Raw genomic sequence first — 18,930 nt, forward strand, 5'->3', positions numbered from 1 at the left:
AGTAAAACGTTTTTTTTTTGTTGATGTTTTTTCGTTAACTCAAGTTCTTGAATTTGTTCCGACTAAATTTGAATATCAGTCGTCTTTTGGATGATGCCGTATAAACTAGTAAAACTTTCATCTGTATTCAGAGTCCTCATTAACAATATTGATGAAAGCAAGTCAAGTGGTTCGACAATGAAATTAAATCTATCTTCAGAGCACTATGTATGAAGGACTACCAAGATTTATTTGGAGCACAGTTTTTTTTGTCTTGAGGCGTTTTGTTTCTCCAAATTTACTTGGTTTTGAAGAGTCATTGTTCTTGGTGTTGAAAAAATTCAGTGCATGACAAATTTTGATGTAAACGCGTAAGGTTTTTTTCAGTAACTATGAAAAAAAAATTTTTCCAGACCTATGAAAAAATGTTTGCTCTACTTTTATAAGGATCCGTGACTGTTCAAATTGAGTCAAAAATGTCCTCCTCTAAGATTTCAATGTCTGTAAATGAGTGAAGGACTAAACGTGGGTGGCGCTCCTAACAACCAAAACAGGTAAGGATCCGTGACTGTCAAATTGAGTCAAAAATGTCCTCCTCTAAGATTTCAATGTCTGTAAATGAGTGAAGGACTAAACGTGGGTGGCGCTCCTAACAACCAAAACAGGATCTTTCTGTACATTTTTAAAACTTAATTTTCACCATTTGCAACTTAATGCTTGGAAAAAGAGCCATGTTGTGGATTTACGCCATCAAAGAAAGATACCTCTAAGTCATTCTTGTATTGCTCTGTTTACAAAATGGCAAATTAATTCTTTGTACACTCGGGAGGTACACCTTGTCATTCATGTTTCAGAGTAAAATCCAACTTTTCAAGAATTATGGCGTCTTCAGTCGCACAAATCAGTTTCCTTGAAATTCAAGAAATCCCTAAAAAAATTGACCATTCTCATTAAAGATCGAAATTTCATTGCTTTCAGAGTAATAAAAAATAAACTTTATCTATGGTTGGCAGATAACCTAACATTTGAAGAACCTTGGAATACAAGTATTCAACAAAAAAGGTTTTTTGTATAATTGGCATTTTTGTGTTCAGTTTTAAAAAAATATTTCAACCTATTTGACTAATACAATTAAGGTATTTTTGCGCTATTTAAAAACTGACTCGTTTGACTTTAAAGATATCTCAATTAATTGAGAATAAATTGGACAAGGAGGATCGGTAATGTGCGTTCGCACATTAAGTTCCGACCGCGCTCATCTACATTTTTCACTTAATTGTCTACCAAATGAGGAAGAGATTAAAAATTAACATATCAACATATCGTTCAACAAACTACTAAAAGAATTAAACAATCAAAAAATCTACTCTAGAGGGTCTATGAGACCTGTGGCTACCATAATATGACTACCAGAAAAGACGGCAATGAAAATCAAATAGTTAGAAATATTAATTACGACAAACTCCGTGTCCATTTTTTGAAAACCACTTATAACCAAATCCAAAGGTCATCAGATAATATTTCTACTCAGAAGATTAACCGGTACTTTTTGGAACAAAATATGGTACTTTTCCTCAATGCGACTTGGCAATAAGTCGCCCAGAAATGCGCAAAAGCGGCAAAAGTTTTTTAAAACATTGCTTTTTTTTTAAAAAAGCATTGAATTCGAACTGATTAGAAACATTACGCATCAAATGAAATCATTGACAGAGTCTTTTGTATCTCAATGGAGAGCGACTGAGGCCTTTCATTATCCAGGATATGTCATACGACTACAAAAAGAACAACAAAAACAGGCAAATTTGCACAAAAATTTATGCACGAAAACGATGTCCCCCCAAATCAATAAATGTTTAGGTGATAACTAAAAACAATAAAAATATTCGTTTGCATGTTTTGCAGGTGACAACATTTGTAAGTCAAATGACGCCCATTATTGTGATACTGTGGAAAGAAAACAAAAACCTACAAAAAAGGGGCAAATTTGCAAAATCACGAAAATTGATTTTTATGAAAACTGGTTGTTCCAAGAAGAAAAAAACTTGTGAGGAAAAAAACCGTTATGAAGAGCAAATTGTATTTCAAAAGATAAATGATGTGAACTGTGTATAGAGATGCTTTGCTACAATTTAACAGAAATAGAATAGGCAGATCTCAAAAGTCTCTCTCTTTTTTATTAAAAACAAATATTTTCAAAATTCACAGCCAACAAAAGCTTTTGACTAAAAGAGTAGACAGTTTGTCCTGCAATTACTCCGAAAACTAATTGTGACTGTTTTTAATGAGACTAAATCACAAGACTATAAAATAATATTAATCACAAGCTGATCCAATAAGTTTGAAAAACATTTTTACGAAAACACAGTTTGAAGCCGATAAATTTAAAGATATTAACCGCGAGAATATAACATATTCATTTGAGTCTCCTTTAATCACCATAACATCTTTTTTGTAAAACGACTATCACAAAATGACAACAAAAAGAACCACAAAAACTGAAATGTATCTAAACTTCACAAAATTCTTCTTAAACAAATTGTATAAGCCATAATTTAAAAAGTTTAAACAACAGAAAAAATACTGCTGCACTCAACAAAACAAAAAGAGCTCTAGATGATGAGGATCATTTACAAAATCGATACAACATTGTAAAATACGAAAAAAACCGCAAACCAGAAAAAACAGATAAGTTGAAGAATACTATTACTCTTTCTTTTTAGAAATTTTATTCGAAAGTCAAAACAACCATTATTTATTTACCGATATCAGTTATTTAAGTTCAATGTTTTATCTATAGTTGGCCACTGAGTCCTTAATTACATGATACTTGGCATATGAGAACAAAAATTATCAACAAATAAAGGGCAAAAATAAAAAACTCTACCAATTTCTTCAAGAGAACGGTTCCGCAGCCCTTCAAATCATATGTTATAAAAACAAAAATTATGTTCAGTTTCAAATGTCGTAAAACTTCTTTCAGTTAGATCGTTAAATAAAGTGACAATTTACAAAAGAAACAAAAACAACCGCAAAAAATGGGCAATTATGCACAGAAGTCAGAAAGTTTTGTATAAAAACTCGTAGTACCAAAAGCAAGAAAACCTTCTGTTAAAACAGTCGACCACAAAATTAAATTTAATTCTATAAGGAGGAAAGTTGACCTGTACTAACTGAGATTAAACAAAATGTTGACTGAAATGATATGAAAAATTCACAAGTTCAAAAATCACAGAAATTTTCTTAAAACAAATACATTCAATAACGTAAGAGACATTAGGTAACAACCGAATGAATAGAAAAGGTTCACTTGTACCTCTTGAGGAAGACATTTATATCTTTGGAGTGTCAAACTTAAAAATCAGACGGCCAAAAGAATAACAATTAAAGGCAAAAGACTAGAGTTCAGTTAAATTTTTTTTTACTAAAACTCTTCCTCAAAGCCATAAAAACCCTTTGGTTCTCTGCAAATAATTTGTATCTACATTCTGCATCAAATTTAAGTAACTTGGAGCTGTCATTAACGGAGAAAAAAATATTGTCAGTAATTAACATTAAAAGAACAAAAGCAAATTATTTTAAAAAAGGCAGCATCAATATAAAAACCAAAAAGTCTCTGATTCTAAGAGTCCTTGATATTATCGATTCTCTCCCTGATTACTTCATTTGCCCAGCAAAGCAATCAAGTATTCCAAGTATTTAGTATTTGCGAATAAGACCAATTGTTGAGTGGAATTCTTCAAATATTGAAAAAAAAATGCATTTTGTACATTAAGCGAGTTAAATCTGCAAAAACGGCAAAATTTTAATTCCAGAAGACATTCATACGTCGTCTAATTGTCACTAGTGCTCATTTTGAGATTAGGATGTCTCTGTGATGGGTTCTAGGTCGCTAAGTCTGGCAAACTTTAACAAATTGGACCAAAAAAGCATATTTTTTTGCCATTTTTGATGAAAAAGATTTGAATTTTTAAAATTTTATCAAAAATTTTAGCCAAAAAAAACTTCAATCATACAATTCAGTATTGCTCCTATATCTCTAACGGTAACAACAACACTCTGCCGTTAATAATTTTAACTTATTTTGAATTATATTAGCGAAATTGTGCCAAATTTTTAGGAAAAATTACTGAAAATGTGAGCGAAAATAGTCGAATGTTTACAAAAATTTAAACCTCGATAACTCCCTGTAAAACACGAGAATTGAAAAAATCTCTTTAATTCCGTATTCTACTTTGGGGCGGGATTTTTAATGATACCACTCACAACTGTATACGATGAATATATCAGTCGGCCAAAATTGACTGAACAAAAAAACCCAGTTGAATATATAGTTCCTCCCTCCCCACTAAAGTGGGGGTCGGAACAAAAAACGTCTCTTGAATGAACCCATTCTTCTCTAATGCCAGATAAACTGATTGTGTATTAATTGAAAAGAGAAGGAAGAAGAAAAAAAAGAGCAGTTCAAGGCAGCAGAAAATAAAAATAAAGGTTTTTTAATCTTAGACGATTATGCCTTTTCGTGGGGGCAATTTTAATAGGTCTTAAACATTACCCAGGTTCAGGTTCTCATTCAAATATCCTTATCAAAATACCAATCCAGACCTATTTTGCCTATGAAATTACCCAGTCAGACCAAAAATGCCTATGGTCCAGAATTTGCTTCGTTCAAATTTTCGGTGCGTTCACGTGCTCGTTCAAAAATGTTTATGAAAAGAACCTTCATATATATATATATATATATATATATATATATATATATATATATATTATATATATATATATATATATATATATATATATATATATATATATAAATATATATATATATATATATATATATATATATATATATATATATATATATATAAATATATATATATATATATATATATATATATATATATATATATATATATATATTTATATATATATATATATATATATATAAAGTTTGAATACGCGCTTATTATTGTAAGATGACTTGTACCGCCGTACTCACCCTAGAGTTAGGATTAGCTTGCGACGGCGGTAAACCAATGACCAGACCAAACAGAATTTTGAGCGAGCAGACCAAACAGACACACTTTATCTGTGTCCAAACCACTGGTCATACCGAACAGATCCAAGGCCAGACTTGGGTCGAGACCATTGGCTACACCAAACAAAGCCCATGCTAAACATTGGCCGAACCCACTTGAACAAAGTCGAAGCATCCAATTAACAATGAATTTCCATTCATTAAAGAAATCTAATCGTCTAAAATGCAGCGCACAATTATATTTTTTTTCAAGAGGAACAGCTCTTCTTTTGGCTGGATTTCTGGGTTTTGGATACTGGTATTGTCCATGACCAAACATGCATAAAAGCAGTTCTATCTGATGGGTACTGTGAGACCGAGCAGACCAAAATGTGGGTGTTTGCCAGATCGAGCAGAATGGAGTTTGCGTATACGCCAGACCTAACAGACAAAAAATTTAGCATTGGCTGGACAGAAGTTGGCAACAACATTTTTTCCGCGACCCAACCTGGTTCGGAAAATAACCTCCTTTGGCTCGCGGTACTCTTTCTGGATATTCCTAAAGAAGCTGAAAAGACATTGTCTTGTGCCGGACAATCGATGGGAGAAATTAGACTCCACAAAATGCTTATATTAAAAAGTGAGTCAAACGGACCATTCGTCAATGGCAGGCATGGGTTCTTATTGCTATATTCATGCAAAATTTAACTTCATTTTATCTAACCAGATATTTTATCCCCTTCTGTCGACGCTTTAAAGGAGAAGGTCTTCCGCTACCTATGGCAGATCTGCCTGATGCCCGATTTCCAGAAAACGAGTCACCCGTACCATCACGAATATAGGACTTGATTATATTGGGCCCTTCACCGTTATTCAAAGAGGCAAAGAAAAGAAGCCCTATATCTGTCTTTTCAACTGCTTAGTGACACGAGCGGTACACTTGAAAGTGACAGAAGATCTGACAACATTCGCAGTTGGTTCATTGCTCGACATGGACAACCACAGCTCTTACTCAGTGATAACGGAAGTAACTTCCTTGGAGCCAGAAAACAGATACGGCGACAACCACTCAAGCTCGACCATGAGTTCATTTAACAGAAACTACTGAATCAGTCTGTTGAATGGCGTGTAAACCCTCCTTCTGCCCCTCACGTCGGTGGGGTGTGGGAGAGGCTCGTACAGATCGTAAAACGGGCTCTTTTTTTGAACTTAGGGTCGGCAAAGTCGACCTGGGACACCTTTTCAACCATCGTCACCAAGACCGAAAGTCTAGTTAATTCAAGACCCTTGACACATGTTAGATGTGATGTCGAAGACGAGGATCCACTTACACCTAATCACTTTCTGATCGGCAGAACCTTTTCGTATGTCCCAGCATGTGTCTTCAAAGAGAATCCCACCGTCCAGACGAAAACGTGGATACAAGTGCGACAAAGACCCGAGGCAATCTGGAAAAGACTCTTGAGAGCGTACGTTCCAACTCTGAACGCCAGAAAGAAGTGGACCAAACCTGAGGCCAAGTTGGAAGTCGATGATAGTGTCTGGGTCCTTGAAGAATGGACTCCAAGGGGGATATGGCCATTGGGACGCGTGACAAGGACATTCACCGGCCCCGAAAAAACTGCTAGGTCTTGTGAAGTAAAAACTGCTTTAAGATTTTTAACCCGACCAGCGGTTAAGCTTGCACATGTTTTTCCGAAACCACCCCGTAAGGTTAGGGGGTTAGGTAACGTAGGCCCTGAGAATGTTATCGACATCGATAATTCTTATGATTCTGACATACCTTATTTTGCCGCCAAGAACTTTGATTCCTTTGAAATTGATAAGCCCAACAATATACGATTGAGCAAAGCGCAGGTGTAGTGCTGAAGCCAAGAATTAAAGGTAAATTTAACAAGCCCAAGTTTTGAGCCTAAGTAATCTAAAGACGACAAGACCCCTTATTGTCAAGTCGAGGGCCAGGGCATTGTCACCTTCTAGCCTCCGATTCCAGTCGAGTTTACAACTTTTGCTTTCCCTTCGACCACAGAGACAGATATTCAAGCTTTCACATCATGTAGCTTCATTTTGCATAGAGCCAGATCGATTGGACCTCGGAACAAACTTTGTTCTAGCGCTCACCTGCGCATGATGCGGTCCAAATAAATGATCTGGAACACTCTTCGAGCTAACTTTTTTCTGGACAATGTTCCCTAAACTTGTTTGATCAAAAGTCACTTCGGCTTGGGACCGCCTGATCGGACATCGATTCGAGCAACTAAGAACCCAGTCAGAAAAAATTTCGAGCGCAATTGGTTCTGGTTTTTACTTTTTAGAGATGTTGGCTTTAATAACCAGCAATAATGCAGTAGCTTTCTGATCCGAAACACATAGAGTCCGATAGCGCTGATCAGATCCAAGGGGTTCAGTCGAAAGCCATATCCGGTCTGTCCCTTTAGGATTAAATTTCAGAAACAGTAGATCAATCCGATGGCACTAACTGTATATACTCAATAATTTTTTTCAATCGTTTGGGTTTTGTTTTTATTAGTAATCGAATTGGCTTTATCCTTAAGAACTGCAAAGATTATAACGATATTAAGAGATTTGTTCTTGTCCAAAAACATTCTCCGATCATACTATTTCGAGCTCACTTGTCTCAGATCAAATACAATTTTCACTGCTCCCTACGGTGACCAGTGGGTGAGAGCGCACATACTAGTCTGATAAGGAGTGAATTTTGAGCACAAAATAATCTGATCAGAGGCGAGCGCTTATGTAGCTTCGAGCGCACGACGCTCTAATCAGGTCACTTCAGTCTGGATCGGTAGTAACTCCTGTCTGCGTTGGTCTGATCAGAGGTCATTTCGGTCGGAATCTTGAAACTAAAAGGAACTCCCAACATGTTTCCTTGTTACGCGTTGACATTTTATTTATTGCATTTCAGATGTATTCCTGAATGCAGAAAAAATGGATGTTGTGTTTCAGGAGTTTATGGATAGCTTTGCGTAAGCCCCTCTACGCCCCCATTCCATACGAATTGCTCTTGAATTCTACAATGCGTACGGAGATTGATATCAACTTCAAACATAGAGACGGTGGCAACTTTTACCCAAACAGCTTTGAAGCGTTCCTCGACAGGCAAGTCGCAATTAAGTCTTCAGCAGCAAATGATTTTTTTTTCAGAAAGTTGTACATGTAAAATAAAACTGAAATGAGATATTTGGATAAATATAAAAAACTCAAAGAATTTTTGGCAGCTATCTTCTAAGAGGGCTGTTAGATTATAAGCAAATGGCTATGATGCAAGTAATAGTTGGGTGACATTCTACCTCTGAGTTGCCTTTTAGATTTTAATTAAACTCCCAGTGATCGTTAGTTCTCTGCTCAATGCGTTGAAAGCCGGAAATCTTGATAGGATCCACAATTTTTGCCGGCAACGTCTCGGGAAAAAAGTCAGGAAGTTCGGGGATCGTATCGTTGTTCCTTCTTCAGGCAAATTGGCCATTAAAAGGCTTAATTGTCTGCACAATTCCTTTCCGACAAACGACACATTTCGCTTTTATCGATCGCAGATCATTTCGTATTCACATTATCCAGTAGTTTTGTTGTCCGACATTTCGTACCTACTCAGTACGTTCATGTGAATTCTTCAAGTGCTCACTTTTGAGGAACAGTTCTACTGCTGGATGCTTCCAATGCACAAGTATCGGGTGCTTTCCCGCGCTGCGAATTTCTTCGGATTCAAACATAAGAAATCGTCGGTGTTCGTGGGTTTTACTTCGCCAAAACCGATCACAGCCCTTACGTTTTTTGTCATTTTGATTGCTTTTCGTCGGCATTTAAACGTAAGAATCGTCGGTTTTTTTGTGGTCTCGAACCTAGAACCCCTAGATTACTAGCCACATTCTTCTCCACTGCAACATCTCTCACGTATTTGTACTGTACTCCTTTTGTATTTAAATCAAATTGAGACTGACGATACCGACAGAAAACGACGATAATCGACACTTTTTACATCAAATACCCACAAAAAGTACAAAAACGACAATAATCGACAGCTCCTACATAAAAACCGACGAAGTCGACAAATATTGACAAAAAACGACACTTCTTGCATCGATTTTGTCGCATTTTCTCAGCACAGTTTGTCATAACCGATATTCCTTTTACCGAGACGTCCCTTTGCTTGGATGAATCTCGGGAAACAAGTCAGGAAGTTCGGGGATTTACCGTGAATCTTACCGGAGTTTAACATAGAGTAAGAGAGTAAATTTCCGCATTTTTAAGAGACCCGAAAATTTTACGATGGCAAATCTGGGGACGCAGGAAATTCCTGGGAGGGTATTTGGGACAACTCGCAAGAATCGGATTGGGAAAACCGACGATATTGCTTCAGCAGCAAAGATTTGCAAGAAATTTTTGCCGGGAATCCAGAAAGTTAAATCCGGGAAATAAACCAAAATCCAGGCAGGAAACTAAGAAGCTTGTCCCGTATTGGGAAACTGAAAATATAGCAGACCAATATCACTCAAATTGCTCTCAAATGACTGGTGAGTGGTTGGCTCCGTCAGCAGCTATAGCTGCCGTTTAGCGAGTCTAGTTTTAGATTAACTGAAGGGGAGTGTGGTAATTTTTGTTTAAATCTGAAGAAAATAGCAGCTGATCAGTTTTTCAGTAGAATTTCAATTTTACGAAGGTAGTGCAAAAAATTGAAGAGAATATGAAAAAAAGATCAGGGAACAGTTCTTCGGGCACATAACAATGCTGAAACAAAATGAGTTAAAAACAATTTATTCTCATTCATTTAAACAACAGAGCTCTGAAACCAAACAATAGCTGCCAATTTATTGAAAAAAACATGAAGAAATCAGTCTCGTTTCAGCAATTCCTAAATTTCCTGAATGCAAGGATCCAACAAAAATATGTTTATCTTCGTCCGAGCCAATTATATTCAGTTTCGCACCCAACTCTAGATCCATAGCTATATTGCAAAGTAATGGGGAATCGAGCTGCTGTATTCTTTCATGAATACGCAAACAAAAAGACTAATAGCGTTTGAAATTTGTCAACTGCGAAAATTATTAATAAACGGATATAAAGTTGATCAAACGTTGGATGATCATTTTTGGCTTCGAAGTTGAGTTTGCGTTCACTATAGAATCACTTTTCGGGTAAAGGCAAAAGTAAGTGTCACAGTTATAGTTGTTTTCATGAAAAGTAACTGCGAATACTAGCTTATTTGTTGACAATTTCAACAGCATATTCTTACCTTTTTTCAAAACACAGGACCAACTACATACATATTTAGCCTGCAGTCTCTTTCTACATGGCAAAATTTCGCTTTCAACATTTTAGTCCTTGACGTGTAAAAACTACACTTATGGTTTAACATAATTGAGAATAATAACAAATTTGCATATAGAATAGAGAATGAGTATAATTCCTTTAATGTCGTATTCTACTTGATGATGATAAAATCATAGAAAGAACACCTGGATCTTATGAGGTGTCTGAAATAACGAATATTATATAACAAGAAACAAATAATAAGGTTATAATAGAACCGGAGAAGAATACAATGAAATGTAAGTTGAATGTAATACAAGGTGTTCTTAGATTGGATCCAGATAACTCAATAGGATCATTACAAGGATTCAATAAACAATTATATCAATTTGATAAATATACAGCCAATAGTATTGCTGATGTAATGGGTTTTAATAAAAATTAATATTTACTGCAATATTGTATCTGGTATTAATGATACGGTATGGTAATACTCCTGAAATAATGTATACATCTAATCTAACTGAATCACCAGGTTGTATGATAGTTAATATACCAAAATATGTTTTATGTCAAAATGTTACAAATGATAGAGTAGAAAATATTGAAATTAGTTTTGAAGATGAGTATTGTAGACCAAATGATTTTTACGGAGATGTACTAAGTTTTGCTCTACATCTGGCGTAGTCAGTAACTTTGTTGTTCTGGTGTAACCAGCTGGTCGAAGACGTATCTAGTAGAGCAGAAAGTATTTTAATTTTTTTTAATCAAAAAAATATTTGTAATTTGAAAATGAACACAACATTTCCACCGATCTCAGAGTCGGGTTTTTTACTGTATGGCCATCACATTGTGTTCCACATACACATACAGCATCATAGTCGTGATTGTTTTCTGTGAAACAGTTATCTTCATAGTAATTCATCAAGCGAGGGGACGTTCACTGACAACACTGAGGGAGGAATCTTCCGTCTGCCAAAGCAACTTAACTTGATGAATTAACCACTACACCGAGTGAGACGAGAAGGTTTAGTTTTTGATTGGTTATCAGTGAAGTGATACTAGTAGGGATTATTATTATTATTATTATTATTATTATTATTATTATTATTATTATTATTATTAATATTTTTATTATCATTATCACTATTATTAATATTAATATTATTACTATTATTATTATTATTATTATTATTATTATTATTATTATTATTATTATTATTATTATTATTATTATTATTATAATTATTTTTATTATTATTATTATTATTATTATTATTATTAATATTCCCTATCAGTTTATGTCGATATAATATTCCATTTTTTAGTATACTATTAGTTATAGCTAATATAGTTTTGGTAAATTTTAGCGTTTTGCTTAATATATTAGTAAAATTATATTTTATGTAACTTAAGTGTTTTTTATTGAATATTTTAGTATTTTGATAAAATTTGTGTTATATTAGCATTTTTACTTAATATTGTATAATAAGTGTTATTCAATGACACTTGATAACATGTTTCGGAATGGCTGTTGTAAGCCAGATTTAAGAGAAGAAATTCCAAAAATATGCAATTTCTTGGAATTTATTTTTTTTAAAAAGGCCTAAAAAAGAAGCAATTTTTTTTTGAAAAAGCACCTATTATACAGTACTTCTAGGCTTAGAGACACAAGAAGTTTTAAAAACCTACGCTTAGGGGCGCCAAAAGTTTACGTCTAAAAAATAATATATGCCAATTTTGTCTAAGCTCTACTTATAGACGCGTACAACGCTGATGTTATGTGTGATTAACCCTTAATTGCAATAATTTCACGGCACGTTGATGTATATTTGTTTTGAAAACTTTCCAAAGTTAGAACCCCTGATACCGCTCAATTTTTGACAAAAAGCCTAGATCAGGGCTACTATTTGATATGCTATATTTGATGCCAGAGTAGTTCACATCTGTTGATATTGTTTGTTTCAGTTCTGAGGGGCAGAAACTGCGAAAAAAGATAGAGCAGATATTGGAGGATCAGAGGGCTGCTGAAGAGGAGCGAGAGGGGCAGAATGATATGGATAGGGTGGCGGGGATTGGGAGGAGGGTGGCTAGGAGAGAGACGGGTACCACAGTTGTGAGAGGAGAACAAGATGGCTACAGCGCAGTTCAAAGTGCAGGCACACTCGGAAAAAAGAGGTAAGAGGTATATAGAGCTATATATTCTCACACAAAATACCACTTAATTAATTCCACTTGATCAAATAAAAGGTGCATCTGAATCCAAGGCTGGGTTCCCATACCGCATTTAGACTTGCGGTCAGACTCACCAGGGCTGGCCTGTTTTTTTTGTGAGATCAAATTTGCTTGTTCTGCATAAAAGGACATCTAGTAAACCTGTGTTTTGATCGCAAATTTTGGTCTAATTGCAACCCGGGTTTACCGCCCAAAAATGTAAAAGTGGGGCTGCAATGGCAGGATTTGTTAAGAATACGCAGCTCAAAACTCTTACATCTTTTTGGGCTGCAATGGGCTGCCAACGGGGGTAAAAATATGTAAGACTGAGGGGGTAAACGATAAATTAACGCCCACCCGTACTCTTTTATTTTTTTGGTCTGTCCAGGACATTACCGCCCTTGACAGACCAAAAAAGGTGTACGACTAGGGGTTAATTTATCTTTTACCCTCCCACTCTTACGTCATTTTAACCCCCCCCCCTCTGGCAGCCCATTGAAGCCAAAGAGATGAAAAATTTTCCTGAAAAGTTCTCCCATTGTACTCTTACATCACTATACCCACTTGGCGGCCCCACTTTTCCACAATTATATCCCCTCTCAACTCAGCAAGTTACCCCCTCCCCTACTCTTACATCATTTTACCCTCCTGGAAACCCAAACCCTGCAAATTTTTAGCCCCCCAAACTCGAACACTGACAGTCTTGAACCCACAAACGTTGTACCCTCAGCCGGTTCCCCTTAACTTCCAAGCCATCATTGCTTGCCAAATTCTTGACGGTCCATCTAAATGAAAAACTTTTGTTAGAATTACCCCCTCTCAACAGATTACTCTTCACTCTTATATCATTTTACTCTCTTGGCAGCCCAAATCTTGCACAATTTTTGCCCCCTCTGAATAAATTTTCCCCTCACTCCTACATCGCTTTACCTCTTGCAACCCGAATTGTTAGGCCAGCGGGGTAATTTCTCAAAAGTTTTCCCATAGCAGCCCTTTCCTACATCGCAGTTTTGTTCAGGGGCGTAATTTCTCATTATTCTTCCCATTCCAGCCCACATTTATATAGCAATTTTGGCCCGAGGGGGGGGGGGAGGGTAATTTATGAAAATCTTTTCAATGCAGACCATTGCAGCCCACTCATACATAGAAGTTCAAGGCAATTGGGTAATTCCTCAAAAGTCCTCCCATTGCAACCCATTGAAGCTCACTCATACATCGCAATTTTGTTCAGGGGTAGTAATTCCTCAAAAGAGTTATCATTGCAGCCCCTTGCAGCTCACTCACATCGTACTTTTGTCCAGGACCAGTAAATCCTCAAAAGACTTCTCGTTGCAGGAATTGCAGCGCACTCTTGGATTGCAATTCTGGCCAGTGGGGCAAATCCTCAAAAATCTTCCATTGCAGCCCAGTCTTACATAAAAATTCTGGTAAGGAGGATAATTCCCCGAAATCCCTCCCATAGCATCCCCCTTTTTATAGAAAAATTTTGCCAGAAAGGTGGTTGGGTTGAGTTTTTCGAAATTCCCCTAATTGCAAGCCATTCTTGCATCTGTTTTTTTTTCAGGATGTAATTCCTCTAAAATCTTCCATTGCAGCCATTTGTTATATCGGATTTTGTTTATGGGTTAACTTCTCAAATTTGCTACCATTGCAGCCCATTGCAGCCTTCTCTTTGATAGCAATTCTGGTTACGGGGACAACTCTTTAAACTTTTTCCCATTGCAGCCCTGTTTACATCGCAAATTTTGCCGGAAAGGACGGGGTACTTCCGCAAACATCCTCCCAATGAAGCCAATTGCAGCCCACCCTTACTACGAAATTTTGGCGGGAGTGGTAATTCCACAGAAGTTCTCCCATTGCTCACCCCACTCATACTTTTTGTTGGCCTGTCCAGGACCTTACCCCTGTGGTAGAGACAAAATGGTGTAAGAGCAATGTGTTAATTAATCTTTCAACTCCTCACTTCTACATCATTTTAATACCCCCTGGCAGCCCATTGCAGTCCAAAGCATGTAAAAGTTTTCCTGAAAAAAACCTCGCAATGTAGCCTCACTCTTACGCCACTATACCCACTTGGTGGCCCCACTCTTGCACAATTATATCCCCTCCCAACAATTTTACCCCTTCCCCTACTCTTATACTTTTTATTACCCTCCTGGAAGCCCTAATTTTGCATAATTTTATTCCCCCAAACTCGAGGACTGACTGTCTCGAACCCACAAACTTTGTACCCTCAGCTAGTTCTCCTTAGCCTCCAAACCATCAATGCCCACCCAATTTTTGACGTTCCATCTAATATATTGATTAATTTTTGTTAGAATTTCCCTCTCTCAACAAATTAATCCTCACTCTTATATCAATTTTGCTCCTCTTGGCAGTCCAATTATCACAAAATGTTTGCCCTTTGAAAAAAATTTCCCCTCAGCCATACATCGTGTTAGCCCCTTGAAAGCCTAAATCTTTGGTCAGGGGCAATTCCTCAAAAGTTTTCCAATTCAGCTCTTTACTACATCGCACTTTTCTTCAGGGGGTAACTCCTCAAATATACTCTCATTGCAGCTCACTCATACATCGCAATTTTGTTCATGGAAAGTAATTCCTCAATAGAGTTCACATTGCAGACCCTTGTAGCGGACTCTTGCATCTCAATTCGGGCCAGTGAGGTAATTCCTCAAAAAATTTTCCCAGGGCAGCTCACTCTTATATCGCAATTTTAGCAAGAAGGAGGATAGTTCCTCAAAACTCCTCCCAGAGCAGCCCACTCTTAAATCGCAAATTTTCAAATATACATCGCAATTTTGGTCCAGGTGTATATATCCTCAAATCTCATCCTACTGCAGCCCATTGACGCCCAATCTTAGATGGCTTTTTTGGTCATGTGTAATTCTTCGCAATTCAACCCGTTTTAGCCCATTGCAGTCCACCTTTACATCGCAATTTGTGACCAGGTTGTAATTCCTCATATTGCAGCGACACCCTTAAATCTTTTTTACGCCCTCATGCCCTCACTCAGACCGAATTATGCCCTCACTCTTTAAACATTTGACTCCAACCCCCTATTAACCCCAAATCTTATAGACAAATGAGAGCACTTTTTGGAGTCCCCTCGCTCTTATAGTCCCCTCATACCCTCACTCAGACCAAATTACCCCCTCACTCTTAAAACGTTTTACCCCACCGCTTATTAACCTCCATCTTATAGCCAAATGAGAGGATTTTATGGAGGGCATTCGACCAGTGAGTGAAGAAAGCACAATACACGATAGTCTTCTCTAATTCAATTAGTTTTTGTGATGTTTCTTTCGTGAATTTTTCTTCTAAATCGTTTTTCCCAATCCAGTCAAAGTCCACTTTGGGTCTAGTTTTTAGTTCAGTCAAGGATTTTTTTTTAAATTTAAGTCGTTTATTCTGTTATGACTATTTAAGTCTCTAATTTTTGTCCAAAACATATGACTCTACTGTCGCTTCAAATATGCTTTTTGGTGTTTTTATAAGGCAAATTTAACTGAATTGCGTGCGTGGCGTTCTTTTTCACTGTTATTTTTACAATTAGGATTTTTTTGGCCTTTTCATGTCAGTGAGAAGTAAAATTAGAGTGACGATTTAATCACGCTGAAGTAGTACAGAAAAGGAAAAATCGAGTAGTTTTGACTGATGTGATTCTTTTTCTCGAAATACCTTTAAATTGGATTAAGAAAATGGTGTTTGATTAAATTCTCGGTTTATTAGAGGGAACTAATTATCACGTGCGTCAGTTTGATTTCAGTTTTCATTGTTTGTTGTTTTTATTGCTTTAAGTGTGAAACAGACGTAATCTAAATGCACCAATTTTCATTTTCTTCAAACTGTTTTTTAAAAATCATTTTGACACTCCTTTTAGTTATTATATTAGTGAATATATAAAACTAGGGAATATTTTAATTTAACCCTTGTTTATTTCAGTTGTCTTATCACCTAATTTTAAGTTGTCTTTATTGCAATTGAAATATGTTTCCAGTGAGGTATAAAGGAAGCTAATTAAATGGTCGAGTAATAATACCGAGGTTTTCACTGCTTTTTCTGAACTAATTTGTTTTTAATTGCTCTCAAATGAAGTTTGTAGCAATTATATTAGTCCTGTCGGTCTTTTTTTAATGCGATTTTTCGCTTGACCGATTTTTCGTCTGACGCTTTTGACTTTTCGTCCTCAAAAACGGGATAAACAGGTAGCGCCCAGCGGGCATTAAGTGCTCTTAGAGCCTTTCAGCTCTGTTTCAGCTGAAACTGTTTTGGAGACTTATACTTATACTTATGTTGTGAAGGGCGGTTCTTAGAGGTTGAGACACCCCCCCCCCTGTTGACCCCCCATCCCACTCTTGCCTCCATCCCCCCACCGCGCTGTTGCCCCGCAACCCAGTTCTCCCCCCCCATCAGCCCCCGGTGCCCCCCCCCCCCCGTGGCTAGCTACTGACGAAGACAACCGCTCGCCGGTCGTTTGAGAGCAATTCGCCCGACGTTAGTCGGTTATGTTAAGTTTTTGAGTTTTGGTAGTAAATTTCGGAAAACGGAAAGCTCTAAGATGTTAATAATGGGGATAAATTAAAGCTCTTTCTGAGTTTCACACTATTTTTATTCTGGAAATAATTATCTTTTTTGGTTTTGTGAGTTTTCATTGTTCATTTTGTGGTCTTATCGCTTAGTTCCAGAATTGACAGGTCTCAAAGGCTGCTAAGCATACTTTAAATAATTGCATGGTATATTTCTTTTTATAGGCTTTCCTATTTTCGATTATAACTGGGTTAGTTTTTAAAATTTAGAAGCGATTTTCTTAGTTCTGCTTGTGTTACACTTATTTCTGTCTTAACACCTGCCCTCATTGACGAAAGGTCTCATTAGTTGCTAATGACGTTTCACTTAAAGTAATTAATTGTTTAAGAATGTAGCTATTACATTCTGTGATTTTGACACTTCGTTTTCCTTCTTTTTGCAGAATTTTTAGATTTTGATAAATTTGGTTTTATTTTTTGTTGTCATGTCCGTTAGTATCCTTATTTACAATTTTTTGGTTGCTAATGAAGAAAATGAAAACAATTAGTTGCATTAGTTAATTGAAGGGCTTTATTTGGTTTGGTAATTTCAATTTCAAAAGTTAAGAATTGACTATTCAGTCTAGCATGTCTTTCTTCTGTGGTTTCATTGCTTACCAAATTACCCCCTCATTCTTAAAACATTTTACCCCACCGCTTATTAGCCCCCATCTTTTAGCCAAATGAGAGGATTTTATGGAGGGCATTCGACCAGTGAGTGAAGAAAACACAATACACGATATATTTTTACAATTAGGATTTTTTTGGCCTTTTCATGTCAGTGAGAAGTAAAATTAGAGTGACGATTTAATCACGCTGAAGTAGTACAGAAAAGGAAAAATCGAGTAGTTTTGACTGATGTGATTCTTTTTCTCGAAATACCTTTAAATTGGATTAAGAAAATGGTGTTTGATTAAATTCTCGGTTTATTAGAGGGAACTAATTATCACGTGCGTCAGTTTGATTTCAGTTTTCATTGTTTGTTGTTTTTATTGCTTTAAGTGTGAAACAGACGTAATCTAAATGCACCAATTTTCATTTTCTTCAAACTGTTTTTTAAAAATCATTTTGACACTCCTTTTAGTTATTATATTAGTGAATATATAAAATTAGTGAATATTTGACTTTAACCCTTGTTTATTTCAGTTGTCTTATCACCTAGTTTTAAGTTGTCTTTATCGCAATTGAAATATGTTTCCAGTGAGGTATAAAGGAAGCTAATTAAATGGTCGAGTAATAATACCGAGGTTTTCTCTGCTTTTTCTGAACTATTTTGTTTTAAGTTTTTGAGTTTCGGTAGTAAATTTCGGAAAACGGAAAGCTCTAAGATTTTGATAATGGGGATAAATTAATGCTCTTTCTGAGTTTCACACTATTTTTTTTCTGAAAATAATTATCTTTTTTTGGTTTTGTGAGTTTTCATTGTTCATTTTGTGTTCTCATCGCTTAGTTCCAGAATTGACAGGTCTCAAAGGCTGCTAAGCATACTTGAAATAATTGCATGGTATATTTCTTTTTATAGGCTTTCCTATATTCGATTATAACTGGGTTAGTTTTTAAAAGTTAGAAGCGATTTTCTTAGTTCTGCTTGTGTTACACTTATTTCTGTCTTAACACCTGCCCTCATTGACGAAAGGTCTCATTAGTTGCTAATGACGTTTCACTTAAAGTAATTAATTGTTTAAGACTGTAGCTATTACATTCTGTGATTTTGACACTTTGTTTTCCTTCTTTTTGGAGAATTTATAGATTTTGATAAATTTGGTTTTATTTTTTGTTGTCATGTCCGTTAGTATCCTTATTTACAATTTTTTGGTTGCTAATGAAGAAAATGAATACAATTAGTTGCATTAGTTAATTGAAGTGCTTTATTTGGTTTGGTAATTT

At 36.0% G+C, this 18,930-nt stretch overlaps 1 protein-coding gene across 1 annotated transcript; it reads left to right on the forward strand.

Moving 5' to 3' along the window:
- Positions 1–7,963: 7,963 nt before the first annotated feature.
- LOC142357466 (uncharacterized) lies at positions 7,964–13,905 on the forward strand (the record flags this gene model as incomplete). Its single annotated transcript, XM_075409078.1, has 3 exons — positions 7,964–8,116; positions 12,233–12,442; positions 13,814–13,905. Coding segments are annotated over 3 exons (455 nt in total), but the record flags the coding sequence as incomplete, so codon positions are not given.
- Between the last annotated feature and the right edge of the window lie 5,025 nt (positions 13,906–18,930).

This window comes from Convolutriloba macropyga, unplaced genomic scaffold, assembly GCF_964194025.1.
Source record: "Convolutriloba macropyga unplaced genomic scaffold, txConMacr16.3 SCAFFOLD_4279, whole genome shotgun sequence".
In the NCBI taxonomy this organism is placed as follows: domain Eukaryota; kingdom Metazoa; phylum Xenacoelomorpha; order Acoela; family Convolutidae; genus Convolutriloba; species Convolutriloba macropyga.